This window comes from Scophthalmus maximus, chromosome 10 (assembly GCF_022379125.1).
Source record: "Scophthalmus maximus strain ysfricsl-2021 chromosome 10, ASM2237912v1, whole genome shotgun sequence".
Taxonomy (NCBI): Eukaryota; Metazoa; Chordata; class Actinopteri; order Pleuronectiformes; family Scophthalmidae; genus Scophthalmus; species Scophthalmus maximus.
Genome location: NC_061524.1, coordinates 9673839 through 9696655, shown reverse-complemented (window position 1 = coordinate 9696655; position 22817 = coordinate 9673839). Strand labels below are relative to the sequence as shown.

The 22817-nt window shown below is 42.8% G+C and overlaps 1 protein-coding gene across 1 annotated transcript in view; it reads right to left on the bottom strand.

Annotated features, from left to right (window-relative positions):
• Positions 1-4663: 4663 nt before the first annotated feature.
• plpp4 (phospholipid phosphatase 4) overlaps positions 4664-22817 on the bottom strand; it is a 39836-nt gene continuing 21682 nt past the window's right edge. The window contains exons 3-7 of the mRNA XM_035606911.2: positions 19546-19636; positions 16441-16504; positions 16175-16299; positions 9213-9383; positions 4664-7590 (exon numbers count right to left, since the gene is read on the bottom strand). Coding sequence (XP_035462804.1) covers positions 7382-7590; positions 9213-9383; positions 16175-16299; positions 16441-16504; positions 19546-19636 — 660 coding nt within the window. The 3' untranslated portion in view covers positions 4664-7381. The remainder of the gene's footprint in view (positions 7591-9212; positions 9384-16174; positions 16300-16440; positions 16505-19545; positions 19637-22817) is intronic.

Below are 22817 nucleotides of genomic sequence, written 5' to 3'. Positions count from 1 at the left end.
AGTAAGCGTTGTGCCACATATTTTCAATTTTCAATGGACCACATGGAAAACGAAGCCGTGCACGCGTGAGCAGCCGGCTGTATCCGCCGCAGCAGAGCTTTCTGTCTTTCAGTCCCAGCGGCCTCCGCCACTCTTCTGGTCCGCCTCTTCTTGAAGGGCTGACAACTGGGTCAGTAGCTGTGGGCATAATTTAGCTCACCTGTGGCTGCGGGCCGTGGTGCAGAGCAGATCATTTGGTTAATCCTTTAGCTCTCCTCCGGAACGTGTCCCCATGGGCCCAGCTGCGGGAGAGTATACGCTGTCCGTGGTGCTGACGCCATTGGTCCAACGCGGTACTTAATCAAAGTGTCGCCACGGCAGTTAAATCGATTGATTTTCACTTCTTTTTCAAATTTCGATGAGTTATGTTTTGGGGGTTTTTATAGGTCACCAGACAGATTAAGACATTTTGTGCCTGTCGAAGAAGCCCTTAATGACAACAGTTTGCGAAACCTTGTTAAAGCTGATGGAAAATGTAACTTTTACACTTTGGGAAAAGTTTTGCGAAAGGTTGGAAATGCCAGGCAAGAAAGTTGAGCCGTGCTGACAGTGCAGACTGGGTTGGTTCCCCTCAGTGTGTCACTTAGCTCTCTGCGCGCTCCTCAGCCATCAATTACAGTCATGAAACAGCAGCAGCAAAGAAAAGGACGTAGCCAGGTCCTTCAGGGGGAGTCTAGGCCTGCCGATTCAACAGGGAACCTCGGAAAACAGTGTTTACATTGTGGTTGTCAAACATTTCACCAGCTTATGTAACACATCTTGCGTTACAGTTTCAGGGAACAACATGACAAAACATAAAGTTGTTGCAAGATATAATACTCTTGCATTAACATACAAAGGAAAGATGTTAGAGCGGAGTCAATGATAAAACACGGAGGGAGGAAGAGACGAGGGTAGAAAGGGAAGGTGGCAATGTGAAAGTGATAAAAGTGAATAATGGAATAAAAGTTTTCTTTTTCTAATAGATTAGATAGGCGAACAACAGTGTCAAAGGGGAAAAGCAGAGAAGCAAGGATATCAATTTTGAGTAGGAGTTAGACAGGCGTCTATTCAGTTCATACTGTGGCTTTCTGCATGAAATAAATATATAAATGAGAAAAATAAATCCATTTGTTTCTCTGTTTTGGCTTTGGGTAAGTGAAGGGATCAGCCGAGTCAAGTCACAGGCCTTCATGAAGATCAACAGAATAGCAACTCTTACCTTCTCCTTATTCAAGTGGAAAAACTGAGATTTTAGATTTGAGGTGATACTTCTCAGGTGGCGTAATGGAAAATCTAACCATTTAAGATTCCTCTACTGTGTATCAGATGAGAAAGCTTCTTTTAGTTTAGTTCATGAAGTTTCAAGAAGTCCTTCTCTTAATTATTTGACAGTGTTCCCTCGGTAAATAGTCTTCATTCCATCTGTTCAAGTGTGTTTGTCTTCCGCTGACTCTTGACGGTTCCAGGTCTCTGAACGACGCGGGTCAATTCCTCCACATGAGTGGGACGAAAACACAAGTGCAATCAGTACTTTGCATTTAAAAGAAACGCGAGCACGAGACAGCCCATCACATCAATTCCTCGAGGGGTTTGGGCTGAATTGTAGCACTTTTACAGAATTGTGGTTTGTGTATCAATGAGGGGGACATGACAGAAATCAGGGAGCTCTGCGATGTAGCACAGTACCCTGAGGAATTTACAGGAGCATGAAAGGTACATCCACAGCTGTCTGCTCGTCGCTATTGATCTATTATGAATGCAAGTTTCCATTTCAGCGGCTATTCATGTCGAGTTGGAGGTGTATTGTGCGTGCTACCTTACTGTGCGTGTGTATACGTATATATAGTTTTTTCTCCCCCTAACAATCTAACATTTGACATTTCAACGCAGATAACATCATGACAACTCATATTGAATTTTTTAATGCCGTCTGTTCAAATCAACAGACAGACCTGCAGGACGTTACAAAACCCTAAAATGGAAATGAGCGCCCGCAGTGTAAGAAGATCTGAGTGTGAAGAGTGAGAACGGTCACACAGAATAATAGAGAACACAAAACCACTTCTTGCCCAAAAGCCAGAATTCAGAAAGTTATTAATGTGACTGACATTATCCCCTCTCCGAGAAGATTTTATCTCAGTTATTTGACACCTAGGGAGCTCAGCACTGCTTTTTTTTCCTTCTTCGGCCGTTCCAATATTGGTTACAACTCCACAGTTGAGTCTTCGAAAAGATAAGTCTCACATTCCTCGGCTGATCCATTAATTATGAGCCGATCTAATGACTCCTTCATTTGCCACTTCCTGCAGAATCCAAAGCCATTCATTATTACGAAATCTCACAGAACAGGCTCCAAATTGTGAGAAAGAGTCGGAGAGAAAAAAAAATAGTAAATATTTAAAAATTTCCTTTACAAACGCTACATTATCACCTACTGCAGTTTGTTGAACTATTAAGAAAGAAAAACAAAATATACAATGTAAAATCCCTTCCTCTCTCCTCTAACTCCAAATCTCGGAGTCCAAGGTGCGATTGTGACAAATTTAATTTATCCTAAACATTTTATTTATGGATGCAATTTGTGCATATTTGCTGGTGCTATATAGCCATATTGCATCAGTAACATTTCATTCCTGTCTCCAGCGCTGTCACTAATTGTTCAGCATCTTGTATCAGCATCTACAAAATCTAATTGCTATATGTTAACGTTGTTACCTGTTCCCTCACTAACCGCGGGTTCATGAAATCTCCATTAAAGTACCTCTTTGAAAACACTGAGCGTGATGGAGTGTTGAAGTGTCGAGCGTCTCGAAGGGTATTGCAATGTTAAGTGATATTAGATGCCAGCTGGCTGTTGATGCATTAGATGCGGGTTGATTTGACCGTGATCATGGCACCGCTCATCCAGGGGAGCGGACTTGTCCTTGACAGGAAAACAATGTGGATGACACACGTGGCTCTGACCGAGCGCTCCTGTCATTCCCTCGCTTCAAGGAAACAATCGCCCTCTACTTTCAAGGCGAACACCGTCCAACGCAAACGATGGGAAAATAGTGTTTTGCTGATAATTTACCTCAGCAGCAGCGATGATCTCCCGGCAGGTGGCTTCTTGGGAGGTTTCAAAGTGAGAGTTGCCGAGGAGCAACAGGGAATGTCTGTGTATTGCTACAGTCTGGGTGTTTTGCTGTCGTGTCAGTGATCAGTGGGCCTTGACACTACTAAGTCTACCATCGTGAGCAGGAGCACAAACGGAAATATGATGTGTTTTTAACAACTCTCTGTCAACCGAACACAACTGACAGTCATTGATTCTAAAAGAAACTCTCACTCGGACGTCATATAATATCAGCTGATGAATTGTGTCCCCTGATGGATCAGATATTTGAAGCCATCAAGCTGCGAGTGTGAGGTGAAGCCAGGTTCTTTCAGGCCGTCTATGCAGGGCAAAGGCTGCTGCAGCATTCCTGGGTCTGATAGGAAGGGCTATCACCCGACGTCGTACATCACTCTCAAGGTTTCTATCAGCCAAGTTTTTCCTTCTCCTCTTTCTTTTACCCTCGCCCGCCTCACGGCCTTGTGCGCTTTTGCGAACGTTGTCACACTCTAATAAGCCTTGAAAAGGACACACGATAGCGACAGCGACACAAATGCACGATGTCTTTGAGCAAGACCCTAATGGATCTGTGGTGTCTTTGGCTTGTTATCCAGAGGGAATCATTTTCATGAGGGAAAACAGGAAACAGTCAGGGATTCAATTTTGAGCCATCTAAAATTACTTTTCAAACTACTGTATTGAATTTCATTTGCAGCCTTGAAGGGAGAAGGACTATAATATTGTTGTGGTAACCAGGAACTAGGCTCTTCTTTGGATGCCTCAGTAGTAACCATGTACCACAAACAAGTCCTCATTGCAGTGGCCAGAGTTAGAGTCCAGCATCTTCTCTCTCCCATGCATGCATGTCCACACTGATACTTATCACGCTTGCTATGTTTACACCTGGCATCCACACTACTCTGCTGCTGGCCCCGTTTAAATCGATAAACTCTTTGTGTTTTGGAAACAATGACTCGCCCATATTCCCCTACTTTTAGTAAAAGCATATTTACTCTTCATACAGTCGGAGCAAATGTCTTTTTTAATGAAACTATCCTCAGCTCTCAGGAGTTGCCCTTTCCAGCAGCCTGGATATGAAAAGCAACAGGCAGTCTTAAGCATACATATGTTTATTGGAAACTCCCTAAACATAAGAGCAACACTGATGATGCAAAAAAAAAAGAAAGAAGCACAACACACACTATAGAGCGAGATTCCATTCACACACACACTGAGCCTCTTTTGTAGCCCTGCTGCAGTCTGTCAGCAGGACCACTGAAGCAGAAGTTCACGGAACCAAGCTCGGAATATAGCTCATTCAAATGTTTGCCGGTGCATAATGTAAAGACTGGTCATTTGCATATACTGTAATTATGTGGTCACAACTTCGATTTGATCACAGGGTGCAATGTCTTAATATAAACATGCTCAGACCTTGATTTGTTTCTAACGATGTGTTGGATGCACGTGAAGCAGTTCCTGCCACATCAACAAACGCAGGCTCCAGCGGTCACACGTTGACAACATACATTAGGCCCTCTTCACGGACACATTTCACACAGCGGCAGTCTTTTATTGTACATAAAGTATACAAAGAGCAACACACAGCTCAAAGAGTTCTCAAGGCAGGACATGCTTATTCAACACTCATTTCTCACAAATGGAACTGGCATGCCATGAACAACGATTCATAAGTCTTACACTCTGTTTTTTTTCTTCAGACATCTGTTCATTGTAACTGATAATAATTTCAGCATTCTCTAATATCTTTTAAACACTTCTATCCCATCGGTCCCTGGGATTGGTGAAATGACTGAAAATATCTCACAAGTACAGGCTTCTTTTGAGCATATGATTTGAAAAAACAAAACAAAAACAGAAAAATGTATTCGATTTTTTTTCTTCTGTAGAAAATTATTGACTTTTATTTCAAACGGACACTTCCACCATTTGAAAAAAAGTAACGCCTACTGCTACAAAAGTATCAATAGCACCAAAGCCAAAATACTCTTACAGACACCATTTTTTGTCAATATACACTGTAACATCTAATAGGAGATAACTAAATGACAAGGTACGAACATCAGGCTGCCAAGTCAGGCGAATGCAGGTCTATAGAACATGATGCATCTCAGTCATTTTATCCCCCAACTCTGCCTCAAAATGTAAAAATATCTGTCACTCATACCCAAGTCTGTTCTCAAAGTCAGTTTACAAGTTTCTCTCCAGTCACCTCTGAGTCTCTTTAAGTCCTGTCACAGAGTCTGATGTGCAGAGTCGAGCACCTGCTCCCTCAAGTGAAATGTTCACTTTGTAAAGTTTCATTTTGTATTGCATTGGTGTACACACACACACACACACACACACACACACACACACACACACAGTTGTAAGACTCTACCAATGGTTGCATCAATGGCAAAGGCTTAATTGTGGCTGATTTTAATAACTAATGACTATTTTGACCGCAGAGAGGGTTTTGTTGCATAACAGCAGGCTGACGGTACAGATGTTGCAACTGACGCTTTTTTACAAAAAAAGGTTTCGACAGAGGAGGAGCAGACAAATGTAAAGGGACTAGACTTACATCCTGACAAGATAATAAAATTACAAAATAGCCTTCTACATTCGGCTTGGTGCTCGTTTCATATCATGCTCTTCTGATGTTGTTCTGTTTTCCCCTCTTCGCTTTTAAGTGCAAATATATAATCTTTGCCGCCCTGTGCAGCTTGTTTGGGTGAGAGTTAAGCTGAGGTTGCGCCTTCCCATTGATGTCACAGCAATGGCAAAACAGACATGGTAACCAAGGCAACGAAATTATCCACAATTTCAAACAAATGTTTTAAGAGGCTACGAAATTGCTTCTCCGAGGATAGGGAACCAGGAATGCGTCATCATCACCGATAATAAAACATAAGAGCGTGCATACAACCCAAGCAGACAAAGAGCTACAAATCTTTGGTGTCTGCTTCGTTTCAATGGAGTCTCCCTAAATTAAGGCTGGCAAAATTCAGGCTGTCCAGGGTTCTGGCCTGTCGTCTGCTGAATCCTAGATTGTCTATTTATGGGGCTACAGTGGGCTGAGGGCCATTAGCAATGCCCGGGCAGTCCTTGGGACACCTCATATGGTCCTAATGTCCTCATAAGCTGCGGTGGCTGACCTCCCTTAATGAGGATTAATGCAGGACTGGAGTTTGTGCCTGTCCAGACACACTTCCGCCAGGCCATTCCCACCTGTTATTCCCGTCTGTTATTGATTGCACTCATCGAGCATAAAATTTGGGTCGGCGCCCCCGTGCAACCCCGGGGAACATTGAATGCAGGGCTTGAGACGAATAAAGTTGGATAGTGAGAAGGTGAGGAAGAGGCACGAGGAATGGGTGGTATCCAGAATTGCACTGGAAGGCTAAATAGAATTTTTTTTAAAACGGGGTACGGTAAAGGAGTTGTTTCAGAAGGGTTGGGCAACATTGAAAATTGCCCTTGACACAGACCAGTGCTTTTCTCCGACAGTGTATAGGTCCAATGTTTGTCATTATATTATTATGGACAACCACAAATTATTTAAAACAGAAAAGTACGAACATACTTCTCCAATTCCTTATATTTAAAACTGACACATTGGTTCCCTCTGAAAATGCAGCTTCTGCATATCTTACTAAAACACACACAATGTCAATAGTTGCTCTCCGATTCCAAAATGTGTTTCTTACTGTGGCACCTAACATACAATTTTGAATTACCTTAATTACGGTTTGATTTCATGCTTTGATTGCTGTGACATTGTAATGGGATTTCTCAGGTTCGCCCCAACTTGCCCTGCCGGTCCTTAAACAGCGACACATTAAATAAACCCCCGCATGAAACAAGCTGTCGGCTACGTCTCTAATTAAACAAAGAATTCCAGCAATAACTGGCTATATTCTCATCTTCCTTCACAGCCATTAACAAGACAACTCATTTCCTCAAGTTTTCAACATGTTTTTCTCACTCCCCTCTCGGTGGTGATGTCCCATATTCGTAGGCTCCTCTCACACATCACATCTAAATATAGACTTTCATGGCTGCTGAGCAAGAACCAGATATAAAAGAATGAACACAAGAGAATGTAGTTGTCACCGAGACTGGGTGTAACAGTAGGAGAATGGGCGAGGTGTGTCAATGTCCATTGGAATGTATACAAGTGCCAGTCAGTCACTGGGCATGAGGAGGTGGGCTTGGCGGCTTGGTGAGGGTGTTGGGTGGAGTCTCGGTGGTGGCCACTAGTCATACTGGCCCTTCAGTCAAGCCCTCCAGGGGAAGGGTGGTGGCATTGTCAGTGGGCTGCAGGTCGTCTTGGGGATGCGAGGGTGCGTGGGGGGCGGCGGCCAGACTGGCGTAAGCCAGGTGGCAGTCCATGTGCAGAAAGGGTGGGTAGTGCTGGCGGTAGCAGATGTACGCAAACAGCAACCCGATCACTCCTCCAACGACGGCGTCTGCCAAGTCAGAAAAACACGTATATTTCAAGATGTGCATCTACGTTTAATTTTAACCATGTCATGTTCAGAGGCAGAGTAAAGTAACACCTGCTCTTAGAACGAACACAATTAATTAGATATCCCTGTCTGTGCCATAGTGTTTTCAGTGAGCATCCATCGCGCCTGGTTAGTTTAGAGGTCGATGGGAAACTGAGTGGAAAAATGATGAATCTGCTCTACTGAGCACTTGCCATTGGACATGCTGTCTCTGTCACTTTGCCATCGATGTCGAACCCTTTTTGTACTGTACCTGGCCCTTTAAGCTGTGATATATCATATAATATCACACTGCCAGGCTGAATATTAAGCCTATGTTGCTGGGTATATATCAAAATGACATGGCCAGCTGGTAAATGGAGCAGCAGAAGCAGTGACTTTCATGATAGCAAAGTTATATTTTTCCACAGGTCTCCCTTTATTTTCTCATTCGGAGGGGAGCAAATGAAATATAGCATATCATCGATCTCCACCGTTGAACAACTTTACAATGCATGAGCTTGCTCTGTGAATGTTTCATCGACTCCTGTCAGCAGAATTTAATAGACTGTGATTTGATGCAATATATTAGTTTTGGTGGCCTCATCGAGAGACAGCGTTCGGAAGGACAGCCCTTTCCCCCCCTGAGGACACAGGGCACCTCCAAAGAGCAAAGTGATGCTGAGGATATTAGTATCCATCAAGCACGGCTCAGCACCCAGGCTAATGGGGGCTCCCACCTTGTGTTTACATTCGGTGCAGATTGGGGCCCCTCAAGTTTAATGTGCTGCACTATTGCTGATCGCCCAGCAGACTGGGCGGCGGGAGGAGATGAAGTGTGTGCACACCTAGATCACTCAGAAAGTGGTCAGCTTGCCTGTAACTCCCGTATGTGTTGTGCTTTTTAATGTGGCCTGAAGGAATCCTGGTGGTTGAAAGAATTTGTCTGTTCTGTAGCTGCCCTGCTCACCAAGAAACATATGGCTTTCGAAAACTAATTAACACCATATGACAGAGCTGTCTTCACATTACCACATATTCTCTCCCACACACCACCCACACATGCGTTCCCTTCCCTCCAAGTCTCCCTCCAGTTCCCTCACAACAGATATGAAAAACCTAAGCTTGTAATTGTGTTTTATCTTCCCAGGGCTGCTGAATTAAATGCTGCCTCGCTGTCATCTGAGGCAATTTTCAGGAAATCAAAATCTGACATTATGCTATAACTGACAGTCTTATGAGATGCAATTTTCAGTCTGTTGGGTAAATATGCCGCAAAGAAGCCACTCAGTCTGATTTTCTGTACAGTCTGATGTTTTGGGGCCTTTTTGTCTGCCATGCTGATTAAATGAAAATATTTCGTGATTGAAGCAGAACAGCAGTTTGAAACAAGGCATCGCCCACAGTTTACTTTGTCAATTATCTATATATTATTATGAAAGTGTCTCAAGACAAGTGACTTCTGCAGAGCTATCCCTTTCAGGCAGACACATGCAGATTTAGCAATGTATAAATAAAGAACATTCAGCGTTTGTCTGACAGTAATTTTGATCAATGTGTGCAAATCATAAGCATGTGTAATGTCTCTGAACTGTTGGGCAGACCTTGCCAGTGGTGTTTGTAGTCACAAGTCCGGGAGAGAGCAATCATCATAGCGCTGTAGAGAGGCAGCACCATGGCGCACAGACGCCAGCTACGCCCTCGACCCTGCTCCGTGAAACACTGCAGCTTCCCCGCCAGATAGAAGGAGGTGAAGCCGAGACCAGAGAATGCAACTATGGCAGACGGAGAAGTGGGCAGAGGGGGAGAAGGACAGAGAAGATGAGCAATATATTCTGCATTCACATGATAAAACTCTCACCCTGTCTGTGGCCTGTTGTTCATCAGCAAAGACATGCATTATGAAGACAAGGACAAGGCCTGCAACTTGTTGAAGATAAATCCAACAATGAAAAGGACAATATAGTGTGATAAAAGAGCATTTCAGAAAAACTAAATGAAGGAGGCAGATGGGAGTTTACCAACTTCTCCCGGCCACCCACTTTCAGATAAGCTCACTGAGACCTCCGCACTATATGCACTGTGTGCGATATGTTCCCTCAGAGCAGGCGAAGGCAAGCAGACAGCCACAAAGCACAACCCACACACTGAAGGAGACTTATTTAGCAATGTGCATTCTCCAAATTGGAGTGTGTGTACTGTAAGTGGCATCAGTGTACATCCCTGAGCTCACACGCAGTACAAAATTTGGTTCCTTGTGCACCCTGAAGTCACGGTGAGAACCATGCCCCTGTCCCAAAAACAAATGTGACTGAGTCGACAGTGTGAGAGAAACAGCGGCTGTCTAACTGTATGAATTAAAGGTTGTGTGATGGAGCCATAAAAGGCGGTGCAGAGACGGGGTCATTACTTTACTGCTGCAGCGGACCAAACAGCACACTTCAGCACCCATCAGCTGCCCATTTGTCACTCAACCCGCAAACGGGCCAAGAATACTAAGGCTGCTATGACACGTGTGTGGCCTGTAGATCGAGAGCGAGGATGCCGGAGAGAGACGGCAGAGGCAGAACGTCCAACTCTCTCAGTGCTGCTTCTGCTGCTGTCAGTGAGCAAGAAATTACTCCATTAAAAACTTCATTTCACATTAGGCATTTTGCATCAATATTTTGGATAGCTGTGATATAGGGTAAAATTTGTTTTTTTATTAAAAAGAAATACAGTGTAATCCACCTTCCCGACCCTACCCTGCCTCTAATTTGGTTATCTTCACTCACCTCAGGTGGGAAAAACATAAGCAGCCAAACATTAGGACCTGTCCTGCCAAATATGTTGTTGGTCGTCTGTGTACCGCCAAGACAGCTCTGACCCACCGACCAAACCACAACAATTCTGAAAGTGTCCTGGGGTATCTGGCACCTAAATGCAGTATAGCAACAACTGATTCTTTAAAATATTTTTGAACCTTTTTTTCTAATTTTTGTGTAAATGATCTTTGCAATCTGTCCACTCTGCAAAATTGCACTGCGATGTAATCCAACTATGCATTTGTCCATATCAAAGTCCATGCACTACTAGACAGGCTCAAGTTATTAATTTCTGAAAACATTATGGATGGGATTCTTACAGAGACAGACTTTTATTGTAAAATGAGATCCTTTTTTTGTTAAAACAGAAACAGCTGTTTTATCAAATGTCATTTTACTTCTCAGAGCACAGCAGGTTGCTGGTCTACCAATGCCTCAATCTATTAATTTGTGTTATTGTGTTGTACATTCAGATCTGAGTACCACTTCCACCACTGAATGTCACAAAGTGAGTCAAACGATGATAGATCCATAGCCTCAGCATGCTCATTGCACATCCATCTGTCTTCTGAGCAACCTCTCCGTATTTCCAATCACCCAACAGCTCACTAACCATTCATTTTAATCGCCTAACCATAGCTAAGATGATTACATTACTCATTAGGTAAGACAGGACTGAATTATCTGTGACCGGCAGATCCAGTGGTACATTTCCAGCACACATTTTTACAGTTTTGCCCTCATCACTAATGCATTAACTGTAATATTATAACAATGAAAGTGTTTTGTGTTGACTTCTGTTCTTCTGTATTGATGTGATGGACCCACAATCATCACACAGTTTGGTTTTTTTTGTGCATGAATCCAGGGACCCAGTTTTACTGCTATTTCCCATTATCATTCAGAGTGATGGGAGCTGGAACTTATTGGAGCATGTTTCGAGAGGAAGGCAGGGACGCACCGAGGGCAGGTACACAGTCACAGTTACACTGATGTAAATCTAGTCTAGGGTTTTTGAATTGGAGGAAATCAAAGTAACACTGTGGCTAAGACTTTAAACCATTACTATGGGCATATATGTAAAACTAGCTACTGTATCTGCAGCAAAAAAAGAGGCAATTTGAGTTATTATGGTTTGCGCACACAGAAAACAGCCGATGATCCTTCTAATCATGATTGACATTTCTCGGAGAGTAGGGCTTCTGTGGAAATGTAGGTGGCAATCAAGAAAGAAAAATATGTTGTTGGAAATAGAAAACACAATATTTTGCTGGGTCCTCTGTTTGCCTGTTGACCCGTTTAGAACTATAACACAAATATGAGATTTGCAAAATTACATTTGAATTATTAAAGGTGTCATAATGAATAACGGTGCATTGTAGCAGTAACTGTACTTGCCACATTTCCACACTGCACACAGGCAATGCGTTTGCACACAGTGAGACAACATCTTGAGAATTACACGAAAATTTATGCCATGGTTATATGCATAATACATGAGTGGGGGATAGCTAGTATATGTATCCCAAACCATCCAAAGAGAAACACATTTATATGTGCAAAATTGGCATTGGCATTAATTTACTAAGCCAGTGCATTTGGAGCAGTAGGGCTATATTGAATACTAGGTGTACCCAAAAACAACTGAAGGTTTCTCCTCAAGAGGCAGCAGAAGTCCCCTAAAGGCCATGAGGACAGAGAGGAGGCCAACAGTGAGGAAAAAATAAACATCATAGTAATGAATCATGAAAAAGCCTTGAAAAGTGATTCTCCTTAGACCAAACAAAGACGGCTAATGGGAGTGATGAGTGCAGTGCAGCTGCTTTTCTCATCTTCAAAACAGGCACAATGTTTGTTCAGAAGTTGTAAGTGAAGAGGAACCAAGTCTAATTGCACTTTCGCATAAGACAACGGGGTTGATTTCTGAAAACATGGCAGGGTTGAGACAAAGAAGGGTGGCTGGAAAAAATGGACGGTAATTGCACATTAGGAATAAGATGTGATTAATATCACAGTGGCTCCATGTGTGCGTAGGTACGTCATGAAGGCTTATAAAACCTCTCACTGAAGGAGCCGCTATTTGAAAAATATCTGACACATGAAACTATATAGGATGTTATACTGAGTAATGTGAATAATAAAGCTCACCTAAGAGAAGATATATTGAGCTACTTCAAAAAAAAAATTCTTGTGATCGTGCAGAAAATGCAGTTTTTATCAAATTTTCAATCCTTTTTTTAGTCTACTGTATAACTTGTTTTTTGTCACTTGAATCTGAACTTCGTCAAATGTGATACATTTTCGCATTAACTACTGAACAGATTTCCATGAATCTAAGTGAGGGGTTGGGACATGGGCCAAGAAAGAGCCAATTAAATTCTGGCACAGTTTGGGTCAGTTTGGATTTTTAATTACACCTTGATAAATTGCCCTGACATTTAGTAAAGATGCTCGTGTTCCCCAAAGGATGAATCACAATTAATTTGTTGTTGCTTTGAATTGTCAACTAGCGCTATCATTTTGCCAACATTTTAATTCATCCAAGAGTTTGTTTATTTAAATGTATCCTTGTAATTTAAATGACTTTACCATTATTAACACGCTAAAGCTTATCTAAGAGAACCCACTACCCACTAAACAACAGCATGTTAGCACTGTGTATTTTATCATGCTATTGTTGGCATGTAACAGAACTGCTACTGTGGCTGTCAACTATTAGGCTTCGTTCTCTGAAAAGTTCCCATCTTTGGTTGCTTGGTTACCAGTGTGCATTACTTTTGTGGAGAAATCCTATCATTTGGTTTAAAGTGCACAGTGAGTGGTGTCAGGTGTCGGTGGTGATGGAGACTATCTGGGCTACAGCAGGGCAAACATGATGGGCGAAGATGGGGACTGTGCGACAAGAGCAGACGTACAGTACTGCAGACGTACAGTACTGCAGACGTACAGTACTGCAGACTGTGCGGTTAAAAGGAAGCTAGGGCACATTGGGAGATGTTGTGTTGAACTTGTTTGTGACCCCCGGGGTTCGGTCGTGGATTCAGAAAGGTTATGCTTGGGTCAAGGCAACTGCAAAGTCTCCACACATTTCTCCCCTTTGTCTATGATGAAAATATCTGCCACTAAAACAGATGTGTGTGGGAGGGTCACACACAAAGTGTCCATGTGTTTTAATTATATTACATTAGTGATTGGTTTCCGTCTCCCAGCCGTCCCCACTCGCTCCTCTTCTTTTCTGACCTCTGACCCCTGTAGGGAAGGATGGGACACCCCCCTGACCAGAAGTTAATGCATATTAACCAACCACTTGGGCACTGATCCTGTTTCATCCATTAAAAATACACAAAGCGAACAGGAACTCATTATTAGCACTGTATAATTGCCGCACTCCTGCACAAGCTGTTCGTCAACCTCAACCCCTCCGCACACTCCAGGAAACACTGAAGGGGGCCTGAGTGGGTAAACACATGACAGCACACTGTCCAAAGAGTGACCCTCTCTCCCTATACTGAACTGATATGATGGACATACCAACATGTGCTATTTAATGTAGATAGTTAAAGCTATGTGGAGATTCAAAGATGTTATTACATCTTGAGGGATTTATATTGGCATGGGAGGGAATGCAGATGGTAAAGATGGCAGATGGTTTTAAAGAGTTCCTATTAATTGATCAAATCTAACGGGCTCAATACGCACAGGGAGAAATGGTGAGAAGAATATGAATAAGGAGAATATGATTTGCAGCTAATAGTTTAGGACTTGCTTTAGGGGCTTTATACCACTGCATATGTCGCCGCAGTGAGTTCAGGAGCTTTTATTCATCTGTTTGTTTTTCTCTGTTTGGGACCTGTCTCCTCCACTTTCTGTCACTTTGCTACGAGATGAGGGAAATAAATCAAATCAAACAGTTGCTTGAAGAAAAACATTGAATTGCAATAATAGGTTGTGTGCTTTAAAAAACAGCCGTCATCAAACGGCGAAGGCCGGTGTGTATTCTATTTTCGTCCCCGCTGATTCTTATGTATTAGTTGGGGTCATTTTTTTTCCATGAAGACAACGGAGCATCCTTTTCGGAGAGGCACGAATCTGTCAATGCAAAACATGTATTTTGGCCTATAGTACATGTCTTGGGATTTTTTTCCAGACAGAAGAGCTGTTGCATTCCATGCGGATGCCACTTTGAACAAGGGTACATTCAGCTGTCTGGCCCTATCGCCTGTCCATTTCCACATCTGTCTGGTTAAAAGCTCTGTGAACTTATGCATGCTCCAAAAAGTGCTGTCCCGGTGAAAAGGGACGAAGGAAATTGGATTTTTTTTTCTTTTTCTTTTCTCTAGTCACGATGGCTGGGTGCTCCTCGTGTCCCTGTTGCGCGATTTTCTCAATCACTTTCTCACTCAGCACAACAGCAGACGGCTGTTAGAGCCGCCCTGCAGTTGTAATCATACACAGTGTTGCAGTGAACTACAGAGCAATGCCCCTCTCTGCTCCTCCTAATGGGATTCAGCCAGCCCTTCCAAACTTTCTTTTCTTGAAGCAGGTGTCTGACGATCTGTAAATGTGCGACTTTACTATTATGCTGATGTAACCCATGGACCCATGTAATAGATTCACATTTCACCCAAAATCCACAATTTTTGTTAATGTTTAATTGAGGAGTTTTTATTTTGATAATGGCATTTTATTGTGACCTCTGGCTTCCCAGCATGTCGTGTCGGCTTTGTGTTAATTAAAATATCCTTTCCTTTATTTTGCATCTCAATTAGTATTACCTTATTAGTATTACCTTATCTTTCTATGTTGACATGCCTTCGGTGTTTCCTCATTTCACACTAATGAGATTCACGGTACCGTTTCCTCCGTTGCTGTTTTAATATTGCTTGGCTATGTGCGGGGGTGGGGGTGGGTGGTATTGTTTTTATTGCTTTTATTCTGTAAAGCACTTTGTATTACATTGTTTGTATGAGAAGTGCTGTACAAATACAGTCTGATTGATTGAATAAAGGTATATTTCTCATTTTACATGATACATCACAGGAGATTTAGTGTAATTACGATATAATCATGTTGTTACAGTTGGAGTCATCTGCAGGCCCACACTCACCAAAGCAAATTTCTCAAGTATGCTTCATGTTAAATGGAAGCAAGGCCGCAAAGTGATGTTTTCAAAGACGTTATTTTTCGTTCAGTCTTCAGATGACTAATGCAAAAAATCCCGCTGAGTGTTTATTCAAAACAGCAGACACTCCCTGTATACTACTTACATTCAGCTGCTGGACAACAGAGGAAACGTGAATTATTTAACACGCTGCTGAAGTGAAAACAGCTTGGAAAGCAATATGGTCCGAAGGATGTCCCGTGTCCCACATGGGGCGGAACAGCTGAACACAGCAGGGAGTCAGATGAAGTCAACACAAACATTCACCAAGTGCACAAGATTGAATGAGATAGACCCAATCAACCACATCCCTATATAACCATCTCAAAAAGCTGCCTCAGGATGTGTAAATTGAATGATAACTCGTTGCTTCACGGTGCAATTACCTTTGAAGAGAGACAGCAACAAGATTGTTACTATGAAATGTAATGTAAACACCTTGTAGACACCCAGTCAGCATTTTCTCCCTGTGTGAAATGATGCTCAGAGCGCCAAGATCAACCATAGCTGCATTTCAATGCAGGTTTAATGACTCTGAATCTTTTGACATTGTTTCGAGAGTGCTGCCAGTGATCTGTTACGACCGGTGACTGGTGCTCACAGGAGGAGTGACTGCTGGGGAAGCTCTTGCGTCCCTCTGAGACCAGATCTGGCTCCCCGGTGCACAGCATCTTCGCGCTCACTTGTCCATCCGGGAAACAGCGCTGGAAGTAATCGGGCCTGGGTCTAGAAATCAGAATCAACCGCACAGAGAGTTCCGTTACCTTGTCAAACAGCGAGTTAAAGCTGGAGAAGGTGATAGTCAAAGGGGAAAACGGTTTAACATCATTCTTAGAGCCAGTTCTTCAGCTTGTTTGGCTTTCATACCTGCCGACAATCAACTTGATGGTGTTTGTGAAGACTCCATTCAGGGCGAGGGCCAGAGACACAGCTGCGGGAGAAGCAAACGCAGTCACATTAGCATCATACAGTACAGGTGAAACAGACAAGGTTGACGTTGCATTTTCAGTAGGTGTAAGATCGATAGAAAAAGTACAGCCGTAGTAAAAGTGTCAATTTTTACTATCAGTGCAGTGCAGGCTCTGGCAGTTCACCCGCTCCTCTGACATATTGTCCAAATAAAACAGCTAATTGGGTTCATTGGAATTTCCCTCGCAGATGGGCAGATGGTTGATGGGATTTATTTGTGAACCGGCCGACAGTTTCGTAGCAGCAACACACACGCGCGCACACACACACACACACACACACACAGTCCAGACAACTGAGGTTCATGGGAATGAGAAGGGAGTTTTGAAGGTATTTAGCCATTTACCAAAGCACTGACCACAATGACATATATATATATATATATATATATATATATATATATATATATATATATATATGTCTGCATTTCTAGAAGAAAAAGTCAGGAGATCAGAATAATGGGGGACGTGGATGTCTGCAATGTGAAGCTCAGAGAGGTCACCAAAATCACTGACATTCAGCCTCATTCATTGTTCAACAAAGCAGTGGACCGATCTACAACAGACAGATCAATAACACAAACAGATCAGATATTTAATATTGAGAAAGTCTCGGAAATATCCCAACAGTATAGCGGTGACAAAACTAGGAAGCAATTACTTTTTCATCAAAATTTTGTTAATAGGAAACAAGGGACAGGAATTTCACTGTCACCGTACGTTTGTTTAATAAGCAATGAAGCAAACCACTGTGGGCTCAACATTAGCCCGAGTGCCTGCCCTCATAGGTTAGTCCCAGCAGTCTGCAGGCAAATTGAATTCACCCCACGTCGCCGGTGCTCAAATTCATTATCTCCCAGAGCTGCTGAGAGGAGCACAGCGTCAGTGTTATTTAACATCCTGCTATTTTGTGCCGCCCAGACGAGAGCCCAAATGGCACATGCTCCGTTTGACCGGTTCAAAAATTGGACAATTAAAGGGCAATGTGTTCACTTTGTCAGATCCGACTCAGTGTGAGGAGACCTAGCACGTATGATAGCCTACAAGACTAGTGCATGAGCTGCATTCTCTCACATTTAGTCGAGACTTGGGGAAGTTTACTGATGGTCATTCTAGTATTAATTAGCTGTGTGCTGGCCCACCGCCGACAGTGGCACTGACAATGTTTTGGCAGTCCCTTTGGTTTGGTTTGGTTTAACACTCAGGAACAAAGCAGGTGAGCAGGGGCCCAGAAGTTTTAGTCATTTTAAGTTTTGCAGAGACCCAGCGAGTGCCTCTTGTTCAAAACTGTCTCATTGTCTCACTAATCGGAAGATTACTCCCAACGCACACAGCAAACATTCAAGCTGTGCCATGAGATCTCGCGTTCAGATGATGATTTGCATTTTTTTTCAGCGTGTAGACTTTTGTCAAATATAACCAAAGTCAACCAAAATGGCTCCATTATATTCTGACTGAAAGATAATCACGCAATTAAGCTGCAGGAGTTTGGCAACGATAGAGTGTAATTAGACAACCCTGCCAAGGGAACAACGTGTTCGTTTTACTCCAAAGACAACTAAAGAGGCGACGTGATGGCGGAACATATCGTGTCAAGCAATAATTGCACTATATTACAAAAGCGAGGCCCATGGGTGTTAAAAGGGTGACAATCCAACTCAAGCTCCCAATATTTGACAACTTTTACAGCGCCTGTTTTTTTCCTCACCCTGTTTTCCCCGTGTTTCTGTCTCGTACTTTCTCTCCGTGTGTTTAATGTGTGTCCTCGTTTGTCTTTCTCTGGTGTCTTGCGTGTCCGCTGGGTGTGGCACTCCAGCTCCTGATCTAAGACTCTGTGGTATATAAAGACCCGGCTCTCCACGCCAATCTCTGTCACATCTGTTCGCCCACATGGAACGTTCTGCAGCTCGGTGAAACCTTTTCTACCTTCCATTTTCCTTTCTCAGCAGCCAGGCCTGTATCCTCCACTGCCCAGCTCGCCGGTCACTCTGCCAACACCAACATCGACAGTCTGCCTGTCCCCAACCGCCGCCCCTGGTGCTGTTCCCTGTCCTGCTGCCTGCCTCGCTCTCTACCAGCAATCCTGGCCAGGTAACCGGTTCACCAGTTAAATCTGCTTGAAATGTAGTAGCATGACCTCTGGAGTTTGAGGAATCACAGGGACAACTTCAGATTGAATACATTGTAGGGGTAACTTCTTTCTTTCTTTTTTTGCCGATTTTAGCTTGGAATGGAAACTAAATTTGGTCTGTAGGTGGTTCAAAATTATCATAAACTCCACACCCAGCCGAAACATTACCGAGCTGCTTTTATGATCTTACTTTCTCATTAGGTCTAGCGGTACCATTGGTTCAAAACCATGATCGTGTAGAAATATGAAGAAGAAGAATGAGCTCCCTTTTATAATTTCTTCTCCTGGGGAAAGTTTTCCCTGTAAGGCTCGAAGAATTGCTTGTCTGCAGGCGGCAACGGACCTTTTTAATTTCTACACTGTAAACTGTACACTGATGCACTGAACCACCCTCTCTCCACCCAGTTCATCTCTGTGTCTCTGTAATTGGATTAGTGTAATTTTTACTTAATGCTCTTTGGTGTGACAAAGCCTTGGCAGGCCTCTCAACCGAGCGCGAACAGCAAACGTGATCAAATCAGAGGATTTTCCCAGATGTCGTTTGAGAACTTAACAAGCGGCATGACATTTTAAATGGATGTAAATACTCATGGCTGCTGTGATTAAGACGAACTTGTGTGGTACCATGTTGAGCGATCTGCATGATTGAGCACCATTAAGTACTTCCAGGTGACCAACTAGCCCATGCTTTCAGGCAAGACTTGGGCAAGACCAAAGATATTAAAGAGCAAGAGAATTAGAACAGGAGAGGACTTTTTCGTGGTTATGAAAAAACTCCAACAATTATGCAGCAAAAATATATGTAAAGTCATTGGCGAGGTTGGGACTACAAGCAACATATTGATGACATTTCAAGTAACTGGCTCCACGTACCTAAACATGCCTCTTTGATTTCTGTCTTGTCCGTCCTCTGAATTATCTTCACCACAAATATCACCGCCAGTGGGGTAAGAAATGAAATTGCCTGTGAGGAAATCAAGACAAAAAAAAAAAAAAAGTACAGTTATTACTGCTACTTTGGAGATGTGCTGCAGCATTCCACTGGAACTGTTGTGCAGGATAATTACTTTTGCCTCAGGGAACGACATGAACCTATCCATTATTCTCAGTCAATTTTAACAAGGCAAACTGAGGAGCCAAACAAGCTTCTTTATTGTTTAGTGGGGTTTCCTGCCTGCACAAGAGCTCCTCACTTGATAAGAGATTTGGGTCTCCTCAGCACGTAGGTACTTATTCATGCCCCCAGAATTAATTATTTTAGGGCTAAATTCAATATATTTTCCTCCATTAAGCAACAGAGGTAGTATAACCAAGAGGCTGGGTTTCAATTCCATTATTATGACACACACAGTGAATTTCCCCTGAGTGCTGAGCCTTGTGTAAATCGAGGTATCTCTGCCAAATGAACAATTCTTGCACTTCCCCGGATCAAACTTGTAAACACATTTGGATTCAAGCTCACAGGTGCACCAACATTTTGCCGTCTCAGTTTGACATAATCCAGAATGTCCTTGGAACATGGGCACAGACATGACTACACAGTCAGACTGTCCATATGTATATAGAGCCATTCTACTGTTTGCACTGTAGCTCTAAAAGAAATGATCAACCAGTCAGGTTGCAGTTTACATTCACGTCTTTCCGAAACCATATTTTATATTTGTTGTATGTTGTAAAGACTTTGAAGGGAAAATGTATTTATATTGTATGTATTGTATTTTTATCATAATTAGCATAAAGTGTACCTCTATCCAGTTAATCAGTTCACGCTGTGGCCTGATATAATATCCATAAGAATGGGCCAGACAGATGGGAGGACAGACAACCTGTCCCGGGAAATAACGTTTCTACCCAAATTGACTGCAACACAAAATACATTTTGTAGGAAACATAAACGCATGCTGGATTATGTTTTTTTTTTAATAAATAAAACCCTGTTTATCAGTCACCAGGAGGTGGTTGGGGTGGATGGTACATTTAGCTGACAAAGCATTCAGCCTAAGGTTAGGGGAGGATTCGGATTTTGGTTAAACAGGCTATAAATAAAAATGTTGTATCTGAAGTCACAGTGTACTTTTTTCTGTATAAAACAAGGCCACAATCTTTCCCTTACGTGCTGACAGCTCCTAAACAAAACCATTTAAACGTTGAATAATGCTTTGGCCACTACAAGTGGATATCATTATGGAAGATTTGAAGTTTTCGTTAGTCACACAACATATCCTCATTATTATTCTTTCGGATTAAACAAATTACCCGTGAACAGTGTAGTGTGTGCGTGGCCTCCCTCCTTGTTACCAGACTCGAGCCAAGTGGTAACACAACGTATCTTCACTATGGTAATGGACGTAATTCAATTGCAATTCCATTTATGTGTGTTGCAGTTTAGTTGTATAGATTTTAGTTTTTCAGGAGACAGTGCCGGCAGAAAACATAATGCCTCTGGCCATGGCTGCCACCAAAACAGAGGTATAAAAAAGACAGACACGGGATCAACTAGTGAATGTTGTCGGATAAAATGGGTTTGAAGCAACAAGCTGCGGCCCAGGAGCCAGTAGCATCCATCAGGTTTGCCAGAAATGCACCCAGCGTATCAGTGACCTTTTGATTTCAACAGTTTCCATCACTCTGTCACTGAGGTTGTGGAGGAACCCTGTGAAAAGAAAAAAAACAAACAAAAAAACCCCAACAACACTTCTTTCTCTTGTCAGTTTGAGCCTCCCACATCACCTCAGAATTCATTCAGAGTGAAACAACTATTGTGAACGGCGCGAGTACCAAAGGAGGAAGGATTTGATTTGAGTTGCCATAGAAACACAATGAGGTATTTAAAAGCATCTCAACGGTTTGACAACACAATTGATCTTGTCTCAAAACATTTTATGGCAACAAAAACCTGTATTTGGAAAAACATAGCTTCTTTTGATTAATAATAGAAGGCACTTATGGCACATGACCTTAATGAAGTTTGGTTTTCACATAGATGCTCTAACATGTTCAATGAGCAAACCCATACGAAGGTTACACTCTGTACGTGAATCATTCTTCAAGTGAAATCCTTGTTTTGAATTGTGTCAATGTTACTGGAGACAGTTTTATACATCATACAGCACGTCTCTTGGTATGTGAAGAACTGGAACAAACCTCTCGGTCATGTATATGGAAAAAAACAAACAATAAGACATCATTATACGTGTGAAACTCATAAAAAACAAACAAATGATCTTTACCTTTCACCAAGTGGCTGCTTAGAGGGCGGACTATAACATGATGACATATTTACAGCTCTCAGCGAGAACATGTATGTGTGCATGTCTGCACACCCACCATCCAATAGTGTATCAACCCCCCCCCCCCCCCCACCCCCGTTTCTTCACCCAAGTTAAAGTTTTCAATTGTCTTAACTTGTTAACTTCAAATTCAACAAATTCATTAGTGTTTGCTACCAATTGAAGTAACCTTTTTAGGCTGGTTAACAATTTCCATTTTGTGTCTGCCTTCGCAACTCTTGGCCTGCCAAGCTCAACACTCCAGAGCCTGCTCCTATCCACCAGCCTCCAGCTCCCCTCATGCCCCTTCCACGTTTGCCAGCTCCTCCGCCCTCGTGCCCCGCTCAGATCCGACTCGCCATTTTCCCCCTCTGGCCTCAACCTTTGCCTGCTGGAGCCCTCAGTCCCCTGTCCGCCGTTCATTATCACAGCCTTTTGCAATAAATCTTTATCTAACCATCTTCCCACCGAGCCTGTGTTCTGCATTTGGGCTCGCCTGTCTAACGTGAAGCAGTGTCGTAGATCATCAAACCCGACGATAAATAGCAAAGACTGAGAATATTCCCGTCACTCCCATAATGAAAGAATGCAGCCTCTCGTGAGGTTGCAAGCAGGGTAATACAGTGTAATATCTTAATGAAGGTCAGAGTGAGTCATAATGTAGCCTCATGTAAATGTCCTCCATGGACTTTCTTTTTAACGGCCAGATAAATTCTGAACATCTTCAGGGCCGCTGGCAGAGCCCTGACATTAGAGGAGCCTGACTGTTGGCTGTCAGCACTGGAAGTATTTTTCTGAAAGAGCCATGTGGGTGGGGGGCTTTGTCTCCCTCTTTTTTTATTGAGAAACCTGTCGTCAGCAAAGATCCATGGACAC